Genomic DNA, 21,225 nt, shown 5'->3' with positions numbered 1-21,225 from the left:
AATAATCGATCAATCAATAATCGATCAATCAATTGATCAATCGATCGATCGATCATTTAATCAATCAATTGATCAATCAATCGATCAATCAATCGATCAATCAATCGATCAATCTATCGATCAATCATTCGATCAATCAATAATCGATCAATCAATAATCGATCAATCAATAATAGATCAATCGATATATCGATCGATTATTGATTAATCGATATATCGATTGATCGATTGATCAATTATTGGTTGATCGGTCGAATGATTGATCGATTGATTGATTGATTGAATGATCGATTGATCGATCGATTGATTGATTGATTGATTGATCGATTGATTGATTGAATGATCGATTGAAATGAACGATCGATATATCGATTGATCAATTATTGATTGATCGATTATTGACTGATTGATTGATCGATCGATCGATTATTAAATGATCGATTGATCAATTATTGATCGATCGATATATCGATTGATCAGTTATTGATTGATCGATTATTGATTGATCGACCGATCGATTATTGATTGATCGATTGATCGATTATTGATTGACCGATTATTGATTGATCGATTATTGATTGATTGATCGATCGATCGATTGATCAATTGATCGATCGATATATCGATTGATCGATTATTGATTGATCGATTAATGATTGATCGTATGATTGATCGATTGATTGATCGATTGATTGATTTAATGATCGATCGATCGATTGATCAATTGATTGATCGATTATTGATTGATCGATTATTGATTGATCGATTATTGATTGATCGATTATTGATTGGTCGAATGATTGATCGATTGATTGATCGATTGATTGATTAAATGATCGATCGATATATCGATTGTTCAATTATTAATTGATCGATTATTGATTGATTGATTGATCGATCGATCGTTATTGATTGATCGATTGATCGATTGATAGATTGATCGATCAATCTATCAATCGATCGATTGATAAATTATTGATTGATCGATTATTGATTGATTGATTTGATTGATCGATCGATGTATCGATTGATCGATTGATTGATTGATCGATGGATCAATTGTTGATTGATCGATTATTGACTGATTGATTGATCGATCGATCGATTATTAAATGATCGATTGATCAATTATTGATCGATCGATATATCGATTGATCAGTTATTGATTGATCGATTATTGATTGATCGATCGATCGATTATTGATTGACCGATTATTGATTGATCGATTATTGATTGATTGATCGATCGATCGATTGATCAATTGATCGATCGATATATCGATTGATCGATTATTGATTGATCGATCGATTGATTGATTGATTGATTGATCGATTGATTGATTGAATGATCGATTGAAATGAACGATCGATATATCGATTGATCAATTATTGATTGATCGATTATTGACTGATTGATTGATCGATCGATCGATTATTAAATGATCGATTGATCAATTATTGATCGATCGATATATCGATTGATCAGTTATTGATTGATCGATTATTGATTGATCGATCGATCGATTATTGATTGATCGATTGATCGATTATTGATTGACCGATTATTGATTGATCGATTATTGATTGATTGATCGATCGATCGATTGATCAATTGATCGATCGATATATCGATTGATCGATTATTGATTGATCGATTAATGATTGATCGTATGATTGATCGATTGATTAATTGAATGATCGATTGAAATGATCGATCGATATATCGATTGAACAATTATTGATTGATCGATTATTGATTGATTGATTGATCGATCGATCGATTATTGATTGATCGATTATTGATTGATCGATTATTGATTGATCGATTATTGATTGGTTGATCGATCGATCGATTGATCAATTGATTGATCGATTATTGATTGATCGATTATTGATTGATCGATTATTGATTGATCGATTATTGATTGATCGATTATTGATTGATCGATTTTTGATGGATCGATTATTGATTGATCGAATGATTGATCGATTGATTGATCGATTGATTGATCGATTGATTGATTAAATGATCGGTTGATCGATTGATCAATTGATTGATCGATTATTGATTGATCGATTATTTATTGATCGATTATTGATTGATTGATTTGATTGATCGATCGATATATCGATTGATCGATTGATAGATTGATCGATCGATCGATTGATAGATTGATCGATCGATTGATAAATTATTGATTGATCGATTTATTGATTGATTGATCGATCGATCGATGGATCAATTGATCGATCGGTATATCGATTGATCGATTATTGATTGATCGATAATTGATTGATTGATTATTGATTGATCGAATGATTGATCGATTGATTGATTGAATGATCGATTGATTGTTTAGTGTAGCTGTGTGTAGGCCGTAGGGAGATGAAAATAAAGATAGCAGTCAATGGAAATTATATATTCTTCTAAATTACACAAAAATATACTATTTTAATTTATTAACTACAATACGTGGGTCGGTGGCGAGAGTTACGGGACAACTGGGGGGCGACGCTATGTGACTGACGACTGTGCGACGCGACCGAAAATCCTGCGTCAGCACAGCACCTACAATATTCCCCCCTTTTCAAAAAAAATGAGGAACATTTTTAAACAAAATCAGATTAAATTATCTTTATTTATATTACTAACTCGCACAACGAACCCTAACATTTCTGCTGACAGACAAAAGATAACAATGTGAAACATTATACAAGATTAGTTCAAGAGTCGGTGAAACATTTTTTTAAACACACGAACATTTATTTTAAAAACATACTTAACATAACAAAAATTACTATAGAACTATAGTCTGCAGCCATGGTGTTTGATGTAAGGTTATGATGTCCTCTCTTGGCATCATTGCGGCCATTTGCCAACAATACAATCTAATAAAGTCCTACGATCGAACAACATAACTTTACATACACACAAACATTATAATGTAAAATAACATTATTAATGAAAAATACGCAATGTATAATATTAAGGTATCATGTACCTAGTAAATTAACATGCAAATAATTAAAATTTGTTCCCGTCTCTTACACTATGACGATACAATAACAATGCAATGACAAAATTTTATAACGCACAAGAAATACAACTTACATATTTGTTAATACACAACTTTATTTAATTTTCGTGGTCTTTAAACCAATTACTAGCAACTTTAATACACTGTTGTTTCAAAACACAACAAACCAAAATAGTTAATATAACTGCAATGAAAATTATTATGATTCCAAATATATTAATTTTATTTTCCAGCTTTGAAACATTGGAAATACTTTCGTTAATGACAACACTTTCCTTGGTTTGATTTAATCCCATAGTAAAATTGTAAAATAATGTATAAAGAAAAATAATTGTATAAAATGTAGGTAAGTACTTATATAGTTCGAAAATGAAAATGTTGAATAAAATATTTCTATATAACCATTCTTTAAATTCAAAAAATTACGTGACCTAAAACAACAACATACAATTTGCAACCATGCAAAAATTGCAATAACAATGGCTATGTACATGATTAAAACATAAATTTACTTGGCGTTTTTCGTATTCGCCCTGATCGTGTAACATAATTTTTACAGCTGGATTTGTCTGTTTCAAACGTTACCTTTTTAATTATCCTTTTTGTATGTAGCGAATCATTAATTTTACTATCACTCATATTAACAGACTTACCTGTGAACTTAGTCACAATATTATTATCATCAGGTAAAACGTATGCAGGTTTTAACCTATCTACTGAAACGTTAAGTTGTCTGTCCATTAATTGAATTTTAAAAGTTTTATCCTTTCTACTAATGACACGATATGGCCTATCATACGGCGGTTGTAATGGTTTCCGTACGGTGTCATTTCTTAAAAATACATATTCGCAATCAATTAAATCCCTATGAATGAACATTTTAGTCGGTAATTTATTAATTCTAGATACAGGTTTCATACTGTGTATAATCGACCTCAATTTATCAACATAACTATGTTCGTCACACGGTTTTATATATTTACTTGAGTCATAAAAATCACGATAGTACCGAGTAAACAGATTGGACAATGTGTCGCATCTGCACGCATTGCTTAATCTTTGAACTTGAAGCCACGCCTCGCTCGTTCCACACGTCGTAGGTACCCCGCCACATCAGCCGCGCGCAATGTTTTTGTTTGGACTTTGGATTTTGGAATAACCTCTCTAGTACGTGGTACATATATCTCGATGGTTTATATATTGAGTTTATATATACGTTTATAATAATTTATTAAGGGCAAACCAGGAACTAACGATATGGCCTATCATACTATTGTATTATAACTCTAAGCCTCAGAAGCGTAGCGTGCCTTGGCGGGGCCCCGTATAAAAATTGGTTTGGGGGCCCTTAGGAAGGGTAAAGATTTCTCACAAAAGCGCACGTTGGGGGCCCCCTTGGCGCGGGGGCCCCGTATAATTGATACGGCAGATACGGCGGTAGCTACGCCCCTGCTAAGCCTATCACATACAAATTGCATACAAATCACAGTACAAATCATAGAGTAACTTATTCATACCCGTACAATTTAAAAGCATTGTTGACGTTGACATTTGACAAGTTGTCATAATGCGATTGTCAAATTGAGTAATGAAAATTGAACATACAACCTTGTAGTCTAACCCATAGAGTACATTATTACAAACGGAGTCTAACCTTGTACTATATTACTTGCTCTGTGCTTGTAGTATTTTATAAACACGACAACGTTTATTTTACGAGGTTATATTTTTGTTATTAAAAATTGTTAATCGGTGAAACATAAAATTAAAAAGTTTAGAGGCTAAAATTTAATACATATTTTGTACAATAGCTAGTGTACGTTTCCACTATTGTTCGTCACATACGTAAAAACAGCAAATACATCAACATTGCAATCTCAGTATTATAAAAGTAGGTAATAATTAAAAAAAATGGTTCGAAAACTTAAATTTCATGAGAAGAAGTTGTTGAAAAAAGTAGATTTTATATCATGGAAAGTTGATAATAATCTTAGCGAAGTAAAAGTTATGAAGAAATACTTCATTCAAAAAAGAGAAGACTATACAAAGTAAGTCCTTTTTTAACTTTTGGCTTAATTATAGCCTAAATTATTGGTGTTCATTTAAGTTCATGTAAAAATACATTTGAATTAATTATATTTTGCAGATATAATAAATTATCAAGAGAAATAAGAGAACTAGCAAATAAAATTAAAGACATAGATGCTAACTTGGACTTCAGAACAGAATCGAGTGCACAATTACTTGAGAAGTTGTACCAGATTGGTTTGATTCCAACTAGGTGGGATTTGGCTTTAGCCACGAATGTATCAGCCAGCTCTTTTTGTAGACGCAGGTTGCCTGTTGTTATGGTCAGAAGTGAGTAAATTTACAAAGATATTAATTATTGTATGAATAACTTTTATAATAGTCCAGTAAAGCAGCAGAAAACTAATTAAAGACTAAAACTATTGTTCATAGTTCAAGAGAATGCATGTAATAATAATGATGACTTAATATTTACTTCCATAGAGGCATTTTTTGAATTTAATTCATATCTAAGTACTTATTTTTGTTAACAATGCACTCCTTATTAAAATTGAAGCAGAGATTTAGGTCTGACCAAGAATTTAACTCAATATTTCCTTATACACTTTTATCTGACATAAATTATACAAATTACATGATAAAAACTAAAAATTTATTAAAATTCAGGCAAAATGGCGCAATCAATCAAAGAAGCAACAAAGTTCATAGAGCAAGGTCATGTCAGAGTTGGCCCTGAGGTTGTGAAAGACCCAGCTTTCCTTGTGAATAGATCATTAGAAGATTTTGTGACCTGGGTCGATGGATCGGCTATTAAGAAACATGTCATGGAATACAATGAAATGGTATGCTTTCCTAAGACTTTTTAAGCTTTATTAAAAATCTTATATCATATTAATGAAATACTACCAAAAGCTTGTCATAAATTTGTTCAAATTTATTATACACCAACATTTATACACTCATATTTCTATTTACTTAAATATATATATTTCTTTTCAATCCACTTCCTTTTATTTTACAAAATATGTTTCAATAATTATAAAAAAAAACATTCTGATTACTAATATTAGTACTAATCAAATTTTATTTGTTTTGTTACAGAGAGATGACTTTGAAATGGTTTGAAGATGGTTAAAGTGTTAAGGGTTGTAATTTGTAAATAAAAAAGACAAATAATTAAGTGTTTTTATTATTTATTCCTTATTCCATAAATTACTAAAATAATTACATAATTCGATAATCACATTCATTATTTACAAATACACAAATATATTATCTCAAGACAGTTTATTTACTACAAAGATTGATTAAAAAAATAAAATTTATATTATTATTTGGATAAGTATAAAAAATATGTGAGACAGACACTCATACCACACAATAGCATGTGGAAATGCAGATTTATAATTTTACTAGGGGCAGACTTTTCAATCCTTGGTTAAAATTTATCCGTCAAATAAAGTATTACACAAACATTTTAAAATGTCAACTGTAAACTTTCATATTATACGGACAATTAGAATACATTTTTGAAATGGTAGTTTCATACGTTATTCGGCGGATAAATTTTAACCAAGGAATGAAAAATCAGCCCTAGAACTACTTATTTATTTAAAATAAATCAAAATTTATAATTTTTATTTTCGTCATGATCTATAATAACATCAATCTTAATATAACAATAACATTAATTCTACAACTAATTAACATTTTTTGTCGTAAGCAATATTTATTTTTTGGACACATTTAATATAGAAGAAGAGTTAAAATTGTCTATTACTTTGACACAAACTTTTGTCTAGAACACCAAAAAATAACGTGCTGTAATATTTTTATCTATGGTTTTTTTTTCCATCTACTTTGGACACAAAATAACACATTTAGATGTATTAGAAAATTTATTCTGTCCCACTGCTCTTGTAAACAGTTCATAAACACTGCTTAGGCCACTCTAGGCTTATACTTCCACCATCCCACTTGCATTCAGGCGCGATCATATGACGTTTGGGAGGGGGGGGGGGAGAGCTACTCGTCAAAATAGTATTCAATCGTATGTAAAAGGAATTCATCATTTTTAAATTATTATAAAAAGAGGAAAACAATGGACAGAAAAAATTGCTTGTTTATTTTGTACAATATTAGACTTATTCTATTTGATCTAATACGATTTGTCCCATGTGACCCTCCCCGGTCCCCCTCGAACCGCGCCTGCTTGCATTGTAATATCACTCACAACGCATTATATCTCAAAATGCTCTGCATCAAACTCCATAACACTCGGTCATATAGCCAGTACATCTGTTTGGTTGCGTTCCATACTGATAGCTATGCGTAAGATAGCATCTGCTTGTATTGCAGTTGCATCGGCCAGTTTCTTCAACGCCTCTGCTTGTTTGAGCGCTGCGTCTGCGTTCTTAGCTGCGATGCCGACTCGTTCCTTTTCAGCTTTCGCGCGAGTTAAGTCAGCTTCCGCTCGCTTTTTCTCCACTTCTATTAACCATTTTGGGAATAGATCTGCAAAAAATTTACATTTATTACTAATTTAAAATTAAAATAATTTTTATGCAAGTGGAGAAAACTAGTTATTACTGCAGTAGTATTACAAATACGAGTATTTTTTATAAGATAGAAGATTAATACATGCATAGAATTGCAAGCAGTATGCATCGGATGAAAAATTTTTTGCCCTTCACAATGTGACAATGTAGATTATTTCCTAATAGGATTAAAATGATAATAAAACCCTAATATTGTTCATAAGCTATATAGGGATTGAACATTCACCCTTTGTTTCACTATAGTTCATTTTCACTGCCCAAATTTCCAGTTATATCTTTTAATTATATGATAATTGATTTGCATTCGATAATATAATAATTTGTACAAACTTTGTATGCCAGAGATATACATCTCATCGCTCGAGCCGTCGCACGCATCAAGGGAGTCGTCGCTATCGTCTCTATCAATATCTGAAAAAAAAACATATTTACATATTTCCATGGATATTATAATATATTCAATTACTTCACAAATTAAACAATTTCGTAAATCTTTCATTTCCATAAATCTAGATGATTTTAATCCTTGAAAGGTGGAATTTTTAATGTCTAGCTAATCTCAAAATGGCTAGACCGATTTTGACGGGACTTTCACTGACTGATAGCTGTTTTATAAAGCTATTTTTTAAACATGAAATTTTTACAGGATCATAAGGAAAAACTCAATGTGTAATTGAGTTTTTCTTTATATTCCTGGGTGAAACCGCAGGATGCAGCTAGTTTTAATTAAAAAAAAGGAGTTCATATTATAGTACATACCTGTTGGTTGTTCACTGTTGTCACTTGTTGTGTTGCTGCAATCAATTCCAACGCCATTGTGAAATGATTCCAATTTCACCTCTGGTGGCCGGTGATTCTGTAAAATGTAATAACTTTACTTATATAATTATACATATCTATACTAATACTAGCGGCCCGCCCCGGCTTCGCCCGTGGTACATATGAAAAATAGATGTTGGCCGATTCTCAGACTTACCCGATATGCACAGAAAATTTCATGAGAATCGGTCCACCCGTTTCGGAGGAGTATGCAGACTAACATTGTGACACGAGAATTTTATATATAAGATTATTATAAAGCTGAAGAGTTTGCTTGTTTGAAAGCTCTAATCTCAGGAACTACTGGTCAGATTTGATAAATTCTTTTGATGTTAGATAGCCCATTTATTGAGGAAGGCTATATATCATAAGGCTAAGACCAACATTAGTGGACCACTACGGGTAAAACCGCAGGGCACAGCTAGTATTTTATAAAATACTAATTTTTTAATCCTGCCCTGTTATATTATAGGAATTATTATTGCATTGATAAAACATTTTAATTTACTACTATAATGCAGTAAAGGTTATGTGAATTTTTTGTCTGTTTAAATTGTATGACTTATGAGTTTCAAAATAATTTTACAAACATACATGCACATAGAAGATAATATGTGCAAACAACATTCCCTTTTATGCAATAGAGTCAAAAGTTGTTTCTTTAATTTGGTAAGTATATGTAATATGTTCATAAGTTATAGTTAATAAAATTACTCACAGAAAAAGCTTTTGAATATCCATTCGATTTTTTTCTAGAAAAGTATGGCCCCAATATCACAAGAGCTCTCCGTTCCAACTTTGTGAGGGGTTTGATGCCAGATGAGGACCCTGATCGCTTCATCTTGTTCAGAAGATTAGATTTGTTCTTCAGTTTGTTCTTGAAATCACTCCAATACTGAAAAATATAATAACATACATGTTTCACAGTCGCTTAATTTCTTTCGCTTAGTTCGGCTTGCAATTTGGTCGAATTACAATTCATGGAGAATCTAGTTGTAAAAAAATGTGGAAGTGTATTTGTTTACATAGAACAGCAGTATTATGGTACAAATCAAATTGGTCGTACACTTACCTTACTCCAGCCATCCGCGGTTTTTTTGGTTCCCGTTCGCGCAGAGTTCAAAATAATGCTAAGCTCACTCCAGAGCCGTTTAGATGTATGCCGAGCTTCCAGAGTTCGAAGAGAACCTGTTGCAAGCTCAATATGTTGACCCATGAAGTCAACCAGAGACTTGGCTTGTTCGTATGATACATGTCGAGATGATATTTTATCCGACATTTTTGATTGTACGTATTTTAAGCTCAGCTTTGTTTAAACATACGATGTATTTAAATATTACGCATCTACACAAATGGATTTGTTTTTCTTTTCATTATTTATTGACAATCTCATTTTATCGAAAAATAAACAAATAAGTAACCACAGACTATCTTATTTCTATTATCTATGGTACCACAAACCACAGATATGCATATGGTACGTAAATGACAATCTGACAAACATTATTATATATTATTGTCACCACCTCAGAGCAAACCTACCTCAGAGCAATTTATTCCTCTGAGAAACCTACCACATTGTCACAGATTCATCATCATCAATTACTTGATCTGTGATCATCATCATCATCATGATCAGCCTACATTTGTCCACTGCTGGACATAGGCCTCATTGTCACAGATTATTATATATTAATATTAAGTTAAAATGTGAGTTAAAAATATGAATTGTTGAGCACCATAACATGAAATAAGTGTTTCAATATTAGTATAATTTTTAGAGTTTGAGACTGTAGATCAGTATTTACAAATTGTAGAGCAGATAAAAAAAGACGTGGGTTCGGATTCTGCATCGCAATAATTCCCCATCCTTTAATTCCTAAATCCTAATCTATTTAAAATTAACAAACAAAAAACAAATAATTTACATACCAAATGGATTGTTGTGGTGACAGGAAGCACCAAGCAACTGGGTTGTTTTTATTTTATTTTTGATATGTATTTTTTTTTCAAACTTGCAGTAGGTACTTAGCCTAGTAAGTTCAAGGAAGTTAATATACATTTGCTTAAAAATGTAACTTTAAAATGACCCAAGAAAAAGTTATGAGTTTTATGGACAGCTTAATATTTGTCTGTACCTACACAATTCATAGTCTGGAAAAGTAAAGGTTCATTTACGGATATAATTGATTAACTAAAATAAAACTAATGTTATAATTAAAAAGCATGTTCCACTATTTTTTTATAACTGAACATATTTTCCGATATACTTATATTACAAGACAAATGAACAGCTATTTTACATGAATCTGAATTATGTTGTTAACAAACACAGAATATTGCCAAAGAAATAATTGTCTATACAAATATACCTTAAATAAGGTACAATATTAAATAAAAAGTAAATGAAATATTAAAAGAAATCTGCTACCCAAATCCATGACAGATCTTATATTATTTTACTAGTCCTTTAAAATAGATAAATTTGTAATGTACAGATAAAAATAACTTTGTGAACTGAAAAAAGGTGTTAAGAACACAATATTTCCTTAATATTTTTAAATTGCTTTACATTCTGGAGTTTACAAAAGTGTATTTTTATTCACAGCCACAAAATTATTTATCACACATCTTACAACAAATGTAGACTTTTGTGTTAAGTTACCCTTAATTTTGATCAACCAAAGTGATAAGCTACAATGCAGGGATCATATTTTATGGTGTGCCACAAAACTGGACAGAAACATCAGTCTTATATAAAAAAAAAATTGTTTACAGGTAGTATATCATGGTAAGATCATGTCTAGTTACAAAAAGTTACCAGAAAATACTACTTTGATACTAAAAGTTACAAAAAAAATATCATAAAATTCAATGTTTAAAATAATTATAATCTAGTTGTTTAAAATTTAAATAATTTTGCCAATATAATTATTATAACAAATTATTATTACCTTACTACGAGGCAATATTGTTAACAAAACATTTTTACCAAGCAGTTGTTCTGTACATTACAAATAATTAACAAGTGTGTGTTGCAAGTCAATCGGCCACAATATCAATTCCATAACTTGGACAGTTAAAACAATACAATACAAAATGTAAGTCCTGAATATTATATGTTATGTTAGAAAAATGTGTCTGGAGACATCTTTACAAGTGCAAATAAAGAGCATCAAGGAGTGTTTCTCCCAAGATAAATATCTTATTTTCTTTATCAGGTGACATTCCATACACAAACTCTGTTCTATAATATAAAATTTGCAAGCTTGCCTTCACAACACTTCAACATAGTACATTATAAGAGGCATGCTCATTTACTTGCACCAGTTTTACAATGACTTATTTTAATGTTATTTACCACACAGTGAAGTTCAATCTATTAGTGCAAGGCTATGGTTCTAAATATCTAAGGGTTTTTGTTGTGACAATTCAAGGACCTTTCGTACTGATACCTCAATAAAATTTTACATTGAATTTAAATTTACAACCTTAACTGCATTATAAATTGAAAAACTAACTTAATATGTTATCAAAAAGTAATTTATTGCACAGCATATTTAAAAGGACCTCAATTGTCACATGTGGCCAATATCAATTGTCAAATTTATGGAAAATAGCTGCCTAACAAGACAACTCGCCTGGGACCTTTGAATACGTTAATTTCTATACATAAAAATAATTCATAAAGTAATGGAATTTTTAGCAACATATTCAAAAATATGTTTCATCTCCTCACTTTGTCACATAAAAGTTCTGAATGTATCTTGTGCTAATTGAGGGAAGGCGATTGCCCATCGTCCCAAACAATGTCAATGCTAGGCCACTTTGTTTGTAAACATGTCAGCATGGGGTCGGTGGTGGCTGCCCTCATGGGGCACTCGAGCAGGGCAGCTCGTCCCGTGCGGTAAACCACTCTACCTCCAGGATTACTGCGCGACAACCCATTATAATGATGCAGAGTGAATGTGTCGGGAGCACCGCGCTCACAACCAGGGAAAAACTCGTCCATAAATGCACTCAATAATATGATACCTAGATTTTCAGAATCTAACTTTCGTCTCATCAAATCCACATATTCAGGCTCACTGACGAGGTCCGCAGCACACAAAACATCTTGAAGAGCTGCAGAAGGAATAAAATTATTGCCTTCCGGATCAAAAGACCGGAATATTCTCTCGGCCGACTCTCCAACTGTTTCAGGAGCTGCAAGACGTCTTTCCATTGAAAAGAGTACAGTTAAATGTGTTTCTGATGCCAAAACCCACACAGGATGCTTGGGATTTTTATAAAAGGAACCTACGGTACAATATTGCATGTGTTCCATTATAGTAAGAAAACCTATATCATTTTGCCTCTCAATTCCTCTTAATCGGAGTCCACCTACAACTTGATCATGGTCCCATACGTGTGCTACAGCTCTGCCTGTGAGCATGAGATTTATAAGCCCCTGTGATCCATAACCATAAGTAGAATGTATAAGTGGATCTGACAATTCTGATAATTCAGCCTCTACTGTTTCCACTCCTTTGCTAAGAATGACACTATATAATAAAAGAAGTACACCATATTTATCCTTCAAGATACGAATGTTCCTTGTATAAAATGATTCCACTTCTGATAAGGTTTGAAACGAATGCACCTCCAGACGTCTATGGAAATACTCGATAGCATCACAGGACTGTTCTTCTGCACTGACGTTGACGCTAGAACTGCCTTCCGCGCCGGGTTCACCCTTGCGATACACCGCAACATTGTACTTAGCGGCTAGACACTGGCTTAATATCATACACACAGCCCTAACAAGTAGAGAATTGCACTTCTCAGAGGTCAAGTCATGTAGACTGTGGCCAGGAGTCTCTGATAATAGTATTTTGAGGAGGAATCCTTGCACTGGCGCGATAGCAGCGCACGGGCCGCCTTCCTGTTGGATGAGAGCGCTCGGTTCATCAGTACTGAACTGGAAACCCTGCGCCCAGCGTCTAAATACGTCCTCTTTTACATTGTCGCCCCATAACAACCGTCGCGTGCTCGCCAACTCGCGCTCCAGTGACGCTGTACCAGCGCTCATATTATGTCTTTCTGTTGCTATACCCGAAGTACTCGTTTCGTCTTCGTTGGAGTTGTTAAGCATTTGATTGTACTCTACGCCACCTAAAAAAACATGTGATTTAGAATTTAGCACAATAAGAAAAGTAAATTTAATATAAAGCGGCCATTCCGGCTCTAGCAATTAATTCAAGCGAATCTACAAGTACAAAAAGAATATAACCACGTAGTTAATACTTACTAAAAGTACAAAGATCATAGTAATATTTAACATCTAATATTGTTTTTCTTTTTATAAAACCGATTAAACATAGAATACGTATCGAATGGCATTATAAATCATTCAATAGATTATATTGAAAACTTTTCATGGAAAAAGAAAAGCTTACGACTTATAGGCTGCCATTTTTATAGGGATATGAACATAGCAACTTTATTCAAATGTCACTTTTTATTTTTCATCAATGAAATTTGGTCTGTTTTAAAGCAGTGGCATCAGTTGGTGAATATATTGTTTCCAGTTTTGTTCGTTTATTTTTAAACAGCATCATAGCTACTTTAATATTTATTTTATGTTCGTAGAATTATGCTATATTTTAAGATATGTCATTTTGTATTAACCATTGATTTATTTTTTGTCTGACAACCCATAACTCATTCATTTCCAACAAGTCTTTCCTGTTGAAATTGTATTGCCATTTATTTGTTGTGTTTCGACCGCTTTTATATCGATATGATTTTCCTTTGAGTTAATCAATATAAACAGATAGAAAAAAAAGACGAGTTTAATGAGATAACCATTGTAAGTAAAATGAATTGAATTTTATATTTGGATTCTTTTTGTCGAAAATATTTAACTTTAAGAAAGGTAAGCTGTTTATTTAAGGTACATAACAACTTCTATTTTACATTAATAAATTAGAGCTTTCATAACAGATCGGAAATTTATTCATACACGCTGTTACGTGCTTACATAATATTGAATAAAACTGTGTTATGGCAATATATTGAACTTGTTGACGAATGGTTGACGAGTTGACGATGTTTCATTCGGCTATGTACATATTGTCAAATGTCAAGTGGAAGTGTCATTCATTTTCATTCAATGCAACAGTCAATCATGGGAATCGGAACGTAAATGTAGTCCGAGTTCGGTTTAATTTTTGTTTCGTGACGATTATTTTTTCGTTAGTAGTGTTCCTTGTATTCGCCTTCTTTGGTTTTTCATTCAGTGAAAATGTATTAGTTGTTTCAATGTGTTGATTTGGTATTTTATGTGTGTGATTAGTTGATTATTTCAACACGATGAAGGTGGTTCTTAACGTTTGGAGGCGATGCGCCGCGTTCAACGTTGCCGCAGGTTGGTGCATTCACTTGTATCCAAATATAATGATTCACCTGCGATACACCCTCTTCTACTTGTTTTTTTTTATACAACGAGCGTATGTGACAAACTTTCATGCAAATATTAACATGTCAGTGTGTCACAAAGAGAAATCTTAGCATATTTATTATACATTTGTGTATACTATGTTTATAATGTACAAGGTCTTGGTGAAAAGAGTCAGTATGACTTGTATACGAAATTTTGATGTCTTATTAATATATACTGTGGTATCCAAAAATTTTATAAAAATTGTCTAAATTTGTTTTAATGATTCACTAAGAAAATGATCATTTAGCTAATAACTGCATGAGTACTACGCCCTTCACCTTTTTTCATTTATAACATATTTGATGAATAATTGAAAACATTGGAATTTTTTATTACAGAGACCTTTGATCTTAGATTATTTTGCAGAAATTTTCTTGTGCATACAACTTCTCTATGTACCATTGAGTTTTACCTAATAAAATAGGATAATTTCAAAAATTTCATGTTTTTCAAGCAATGCATGTATGTTTCTGTGCCAATATAAACAATAAGATGAACACTTCTTTTATATGCTTTGAAGTGTAAGTATAAGTAATACTATAGCAATAATACTTTGCGATTGTTTGAATGTCTAGTGGACTTTGCTATAATTTGGGATTAATCACGCGGTCGCGACTTCAATCTGTCGGTCTCAACTGTTTGAAGTGGTCTGTGTATGGCCGCCCTAATATGTTTGTTGGTCATTCCTTGGACAGACATAATAGTTGATATGTCGAGTGTCTTGCTTGTCGATCAAACCAGGATCTTTAGTACATAATCCCATAAGTCCAAATCCACTAGAATGAAAAACGACTTTTCTCTTTGTTAAATACAGATGTTTAATGAAACTCTTATCTTTAAATGTTGATTTAACAATGCATAGTGAAACAATGGGTGTATTAAGTGAAAATATAGTTCAAAGGTGAGAGCAGTGTAAGCTCATGTGTTAGTAAGGTTCTATGTTAGAAAGTTGTTCTCGTTAAGTTGGACTGGCGATGCAAAATAGTGATATTATATTTCGATTTGTATTATAACTTGAAAATGTATTGATTATTAAGTGCATTTTCTTATTTTTTTATATAACATGTCAATCTTTACTATTCTTATATATTATGCGAATGAAACTAGCTGTCTGTCTGTCATTTTATGCCTAACCCACTGTACTAATTTGGTTAGCACAGATAGTTTGATAGTTAGGTAGTTTATAAACTGAGAAAACATAGGATTTGTTTTATTTGGGAAGTCCCACGGAAACGGGAACTATTTGGGTTTTCCTTTGACTATGCATTCAAAACTATGTGTGTAAAATTAGTTGATTATAAGGCAGCATGATTATGAAAAAGTGTAGCAAACATTTTAACAATCATACAGCTAACTTTTTGCTCTTATGTCGAGTTCTTATGCACATGTTATTAAAAAAATGCCACTATTAAATTGGTTGTAACATAATTTATTTACTATTTCTTAATAATAGTAATGGCACCGAATTCCGACCACTGATTGATACGGCTAAATGAATCCTTTAAAAGATAAATTAAATACTCTAGAGGTCATAAGAAAAAATGATATTATGAAAGATTACGAACTTATATTTTAAAATATGCACATAATTGTATTTCATAATGGCTTTTTATTACTTAAATTTGGATTTTAACTGTCACGACTGGAAATTAACTGAAAGCACCATTTTCCGACCGACTGAGTACAAATACACGTGTTTCCGACCACTGAGTAGCTAGATTCCGACCAGCCAAATATTTTCTACTAAAATCAACTTTATGACAATAGAAATACAATGGAAATTCGTAAAAACCCGTTTCGTCTTTTCACTGCATCACGCGTGGACCGATTTCGATAATTCTTTTTTTATTATATTACTTGAAGTACGAGGATGGTTCTTATGGAGAGATATTTTAAATATGTACCACGGGCGAAGCCGGGGCGGACCGCTAGTTTTAATTAATATTTGAGCATTTATTATAATAACAAAAACTAACTCTATGTTAGACTGTAGTAGTTCACTGGTCATCCACACTAATTTAGAATGTCCCATTGACTACTTTGCCCAATTCTAAAATCCATTTCACCAAAAGTATTATTTCAGCTAATGAGAATTATACTTCAGCCTCTTTTTTATCACTCATGATGATGACCTGAAATAAACGCATGCAATTTCACTCAAGCACAGCGCAAGCAAAAGCAACCCAGTTGGACGGAAACAGGGAAATATATCGCACCTAGATTCCGACCAAACCTACATTTGCGTAATAAAGGCTCTAAACCGAAATTGATATTCATTTTTAGTTCATTTCTATTTCATATGTACACTTATAAAGATCTCACAATTTCGTAGTTATGCAATTATGTGTCATAAACGTAAAATATAGGGTTTTTAAACCAGACCGGTCTTTGTAAATGAATAACAAAAAAATCAAAAAAGAGTGTCAGTTAAAACGAATATTACAAATAATCCATTAAAGTTAGCATTGGTCGCATACAGGTGTTGTATGTAAGCATAGCGTTTAGAATAAATAACATAATACGAAACCTCCACAAAACAACATGCATAATAGAAAATTACCTTCTTTTAAAAAGTGCGAAATTCCTTTTACCGACCGTTTCGGTCGGATTTCGGAATGTTGTTATTTTGACAAGCTCCTCATTCCGTCCATAATTATTTGCCCAAAAAAACCTATAAAAACACGCTATCTTGGCATGTATATTTTAAAATTAATAATTTAAAACACCAATAAAACGTTTAAAGTAAATTAACCACAAACTTACCAGAGTATTTAGCGTAAAAATCCAAATGTTTATTTTCACCGTTTTATGTTTTTTTCGCATTCAATCCAATACAAACTACACCCTCGCCTAGCTTTTCTTGGATTGACGAAATGTCGGTTAAAATTTGAAACCCAATTTTGGACAGATGACGTACGATAAGTGATTGGATCGAAAGCCTTCAGTTTCACGAATGTCGCGCGTATTTTAAACGTTTTATCAAATAAAAATCAAAATGGTCGGATAGAGGAGGCTAGTCGGAAACCGGTGCCGTTACGTTAGTGAAAGTGAAACTTAACATTAACAAAGACTTTCTATTGAAAGTGTAAAGCAAATGTTTTAAATATCTATTAGATAAGACAAGTTAAGCAAATTATAATTTATTTAATTTAACCAAGATATGTTAATAGGAAAATGTGTTAAAATTAACACTTAATTTTACTTTTAATGGTTGTGTTTGGGTGTGAATCTCATGTTCAGTTATATATAGAAACTTGACTCTGGATATCGCTAATATTTTCATCAGCAAAATAATTAATGATAAAGTAAACTGTTTCAATTTTAATGATAGGTATAATCTTTACAATGCAGTGAAGAAAAAAACATAAATTATGATGCACCACTACCTTAATATTAAAATAAAAGTTATTTGACTCTAAAATACACAGACAATGGAATAAACAATTGTTTTTTCTACACACTACTTACATTTTTACACTACAAGCACATAATAATTAATGGTAGCTAATGCTAGTTAGGTAGGTACAACAAGTTTAAACAATTATCCTACTAATATTATAAATGCGAAAGTTTGTATGGATGTATGGATATATGGATGTATGGATGTATGGATGTTTGTTACTCTTTCACGTAAAAACTACTGAACCGATTACAATGAAATTTAGCACACATATAGAGGGTAACTTGGATTAACACATAGGATAGGTTTTATCCCGGAAATCCCACGGGAACGGGAACTATGCGGGTTTTCCTTTGAAAACGCGGGCGAAGCCGCGGGCGGAAATCTAGTGAGTAAATAATTTACAAATTTTTGTCCTTTTCGCGATATATAGGTAATCTACGAATATCTATAACCTATGTCATACTTATTATACACTTATTTTCGTATTGGTTCCCGTATTAAGATAAAAAGGGCTGAAACAAAAAACTTTCATTACTAACCCATAATTAGTGACCTGTAACTAACTCTGGACATGTGAACCTTGGTGATAACATTAGGCAGGTGGACGACTGTGGTCCGTCGCGCGTGACGATACGCCCCACGGCCTTCGACGTGGCTTTCCAAACATTTTGTGTTTATATTTAAATTGATGGTAAATACTGGTATGTTTACAGTATTTAAATACTGCTGTTTTTGCTGTTATTAGTTGGAATTTTGTATATTAATCAGCTTCAAAGAAATAATTTAAAATTTTATACACCATTAGAATAGTTTAAAAATTAAAAGTTCGTTAATTTAGGCATATTTCGCTGTATTAATAGATGGATGCATGTTAGTAAAATTATATCGTTTAATGAAGTCGGTTAAATAGAACTCCTTAGTGCAAGGTTGAGTGCTTGAATCTGAGGGCTTGTAAAAACTAGCCTCAATCTGGCAAAGAACATACAGCTGAGCTTTTATCTACCGGCTTGTTTGTAAATAAAATCGATTTATGAAATAGATATGAAATTCATCTCGCAATGTACTCGACAACAGGGTATTTAAAGTTAAAAAAAGGACTATACATATTGAGCAAAAATGTTGCTGTTTTTTGCGTCTTTCTATTTCGAAATTTCAATGGCACTTGTACATTGTAGCTGTCGTCAGGATTTTATACTAGCTTATCACTACTCAAAAAGTTTTTCAAAACAACTTGAAGAGCCTGTTGCATGCAGCAATGAAACGTTTGCCAAGAATCAAGATAAAGAAAGCACTGGGAACGTTTTAAGAGGCCGAAACGTGAACGTACTTAACGTGAGATTTGGAGAGGAAAAAAGGTTTTTTTTACCTGGCCACAAAAAGCGGTTCAATTCGGTTTTAATCTCGTTTGTATCTGCAAGTGCGACTGGGAGTATGAATGCGAAAAAAAATGTCTTTCCTAATCGAAAGCAATTATTTTCGTATTAAACTTTGGAAGTAAAATTAATTAAGAGAAAAATACAAACGAATGGAAAACTCCTTTGCTTTTGGGAACATCTGATAAGAATAATAATAAAGATTAAAAATTTAGTTTCATCAATCTCTAAAAACGATCCTTAATTACCTACTATTTACCTGAACCCATTGAGCCCCAATAGATTTTCTATTGTGTCTGTGATTCCGGGACCTGAGTTATTAATGATATTTCTTCACGGTTCGTCATGTCTACTCCTTTAAAGAAGACAAGCTAAATTTTATTAAGAAAATTAATTCAGGCAGAATATAGGTATGTATTTGCATAATAAATGACCTCATCTCAATAAAAACTGCCCATTTTTTGCAATATACCCATTATATGAAATCTCAAATCAATCTTTTCCAAATCAACTTCACGGTATATCACAAGAAATGCGTGTCATAAAGTCTCTCGATTTCTGAACGGCTATTAATGAGTATTACACAACGTCATTATAGGTAATTGTGGTCCGTAATACAATCGATACGGTCGTGGGAAAGCGTGCCGTTGTCACGGTCGGTGAAAGATTTATATAGCTGTATAGTTATGCGAATTTATATCCATATTTCTAGTCATCATCATCATCATCAGACTAGTTATACATATAATATGTTCCAGCTACAGGGACGCGCCTCCTATGAGGGTTCAGGCAACTGTCCGCGCTGGCTCAGTACGAGTTGGTATAACTATTTCGACTATTCTGTTATTATTTACTTATGTACGTGATACCTGAGTGCTAAAGACAACATATTATGAGTGGATAACGTCTAGGTGGACCGCTACTATATTATAAACATGATTGGCGAGAGCAGAGATAGATCATTCGACATTACCTTCCTGGTCTTATTAAGTATGGCGCCCTTGTAAAACTTCAATCCCCAGGCGCGATGCCTGGCTTCTTGTGATTCACCACAAAAAGCTACACTCAAGTAAATACACCTACTAGAAGGATATAATAACGGTATACGCTAACTATCAAGTTTCGCTGAGATATGAGGAAGTATGCGTCTAATTACCGCAGTGTGGGGGAAAAGCTGCTATTTTATACCACTCAGCGCTAACGTGTCGTTTATTAGTTATATACTTGCAACACTTAAGTATAATGATAGATATTTAAATAAAACTAGTTATCCCATTCTGGATTTGCTTGTGTTTCTTTTCTTTGAGAATGGTACAAACCTACCCCTGAAATTGAGGTACAGAACTTATATTATGAAGCATAACCAGATAAAACTACAGAATGCAATCAGTAATATGGATGACAAAGCAAAACAATACAATAGCAATAGGAATTGTTACAGAATTAAAACACGATGTATTAATTCTGTAACAATTCGACGTCTCGAAAATGTTTCAGGGAGTATGGTTACGATCAGATTTCC

The 21,225-nt window shown here is 32.4% G+C and overlaps 4 protein-coding genes across 4 annotated transcripts in view; 2 read left to right on the top strand and 2 right to left on the bottom strand.

Moving 5' to 3' along the window:
- The first annotated feature begins 4,723 nt into the window (after nt 1–4,723).
- LOC149909293 (U3 small nucleolar ribonucleoprotein IMP3) lies at nt 4,724–6,246 on the top strand. Its single transcript, XM_090119062.1, has 4 exons — nt 4,724–5,086; nt 5,185–5,396; nt 5,733–5,908; nt 6,168–6,246. Exons 1-4 carry the CDS (start codon nt 4,950–4,952, stop codon nt 6,189–6,191), a joined length of 549 nt encoding a protein of 182 aa, XP_089975188.1. The 5' UTR covers nt 4,724–4,949; the 3' UTR covers nt 6,192–6,246.
- Nucleotides 6,243–9,870, bottom strand: LOC149909292 (uncharacterized). The gene is made up of 5 exons (XM_090119053.1): nt 9,516–9,870; nt 9,162–9,338; nt 8,384–8,480; nt 7,955–8,035; nt 6,243–7,580 (listed from the first exon to the last, which is right to left on the bottom strand). The coding sequence occupies exons 1-5, from the start codon at nt 9,720–9,722 to the stop codon at nt 7,348–7,350; spliced, it is 795 nt and encodes a 264-aa protein (XP_089975179.1). The 5' UTR covers nt 9,723–9,870; the 3' UTR covers nt 6,243–7,347.
- A 1,551-nt stretch (nt 9,871–11,421) lies between these two features.
- On the bottom strand, nt 11,422–13,919 carry LOC149909291 (ubiquitin carboxyl-terminal hydrolase MINDY-3 homolog). The gene is made up of 2 exons (XM_090119042.1): nt 13,734–13,919; nt 11,422–13,597 (listed from the first exon to the last, which is right to left on the bottom strand). Exon 2 carries the CDS (start codon nt 13,575–13,577, stop codon nt 12,216–12,218), a length of 1,362 nt encoding a protein of 453 aa, XP_089975168.1. The 5' UTR covers nt 13,578–13,597; nt 13,734–13,919; the 3' UTR covers nt 11,422–12,215.
- A 686-nt stretch (nt 13,920–14,605) lies between these two features.
- crb (cell polarity complex component crumbs) overlaps nt 14,606–21,225 on the top strand; it is a 53,452-nt gene continuing 46,832 nt past the window's right edge. Inside the window, exon 1 of the mRNA XM_090119145.1 lies at nt 14,606–14,852. Coding sequence (XP_089975271.1) covers nt 14,798–14,852 — 55 coding nt within the window. The 5' untranslated portion in view covers nt 14,606–14,797. The remainder of the gene's footprint in view (nt 14,853–21,225) is intronic.

Source organism: Colias eurytheme, chromosome 3 (assembly GCF_061535395.1).
Source record: "Colias eurytheme isolate Ceu_HAF_F1 chromosome 3, ilColEury1 Martin Lab GWU primary, whole genome shotgun sequence".
NCBI lineage: Eukaryota > Metazoa > Arthropoda > Insecta > Lepidoptera > Pieridae > Colias > Colias eurytheme.
The sequence above is the reverse complement of the archived record's forward strand: the minus strand, read 5'-3'. Positions and strand labels throughout refer to the sequence as shown.

Coding starts and splice junctions, on each gene's coding strand:
- LOC149909292 (XM_090119053.1), bottom strand. CDS start 9,722: ATGTCGGATAAAATATCATCTCGACATGTATCATACGAACAAGCCAAG. Junction 8,481..9,161: donor GATATTCAAAAGCTTTTTCT/GTGAGTAATTTT, acceptor TACATTTTACAG/AATCACCGGCCACCAGAGGT. Junction 8,036..8,383: donor CAACAGTGAACAACCAACAG/GTATGTACTATA, acceptor TTTTTTTTTCAG/ATATTGATAGAGACGATAGC.
- LOC149909293 (XM_090119062.1), top strand. CDS start 4,950: ATGGTTCGAAAACTTAAATTTCATGAGAAGAAGTTGTTGAAAAAAGTA. Junction 5,087..5,184: donor AAAAGAGAAGACTATACAAA/GTAAGTCCTTTT, acceptor TATATTTTGCAG/ATATAATAAATTATCAAGAG. Junction 5,397..5,732: donor GCCTGTTGTTATGGTCAGAA/GTGAGTAAATTT, acceptor ATTAAAATTCAG/GCAAAATGGCGCAATCAATC.
- LOC149909291 (XM_090119042.1), bottom strand. CDS start 13,577: ATGCTTAACAACTCCAACGAAGACGAAACGAGTACTTCGGGTATAGCA.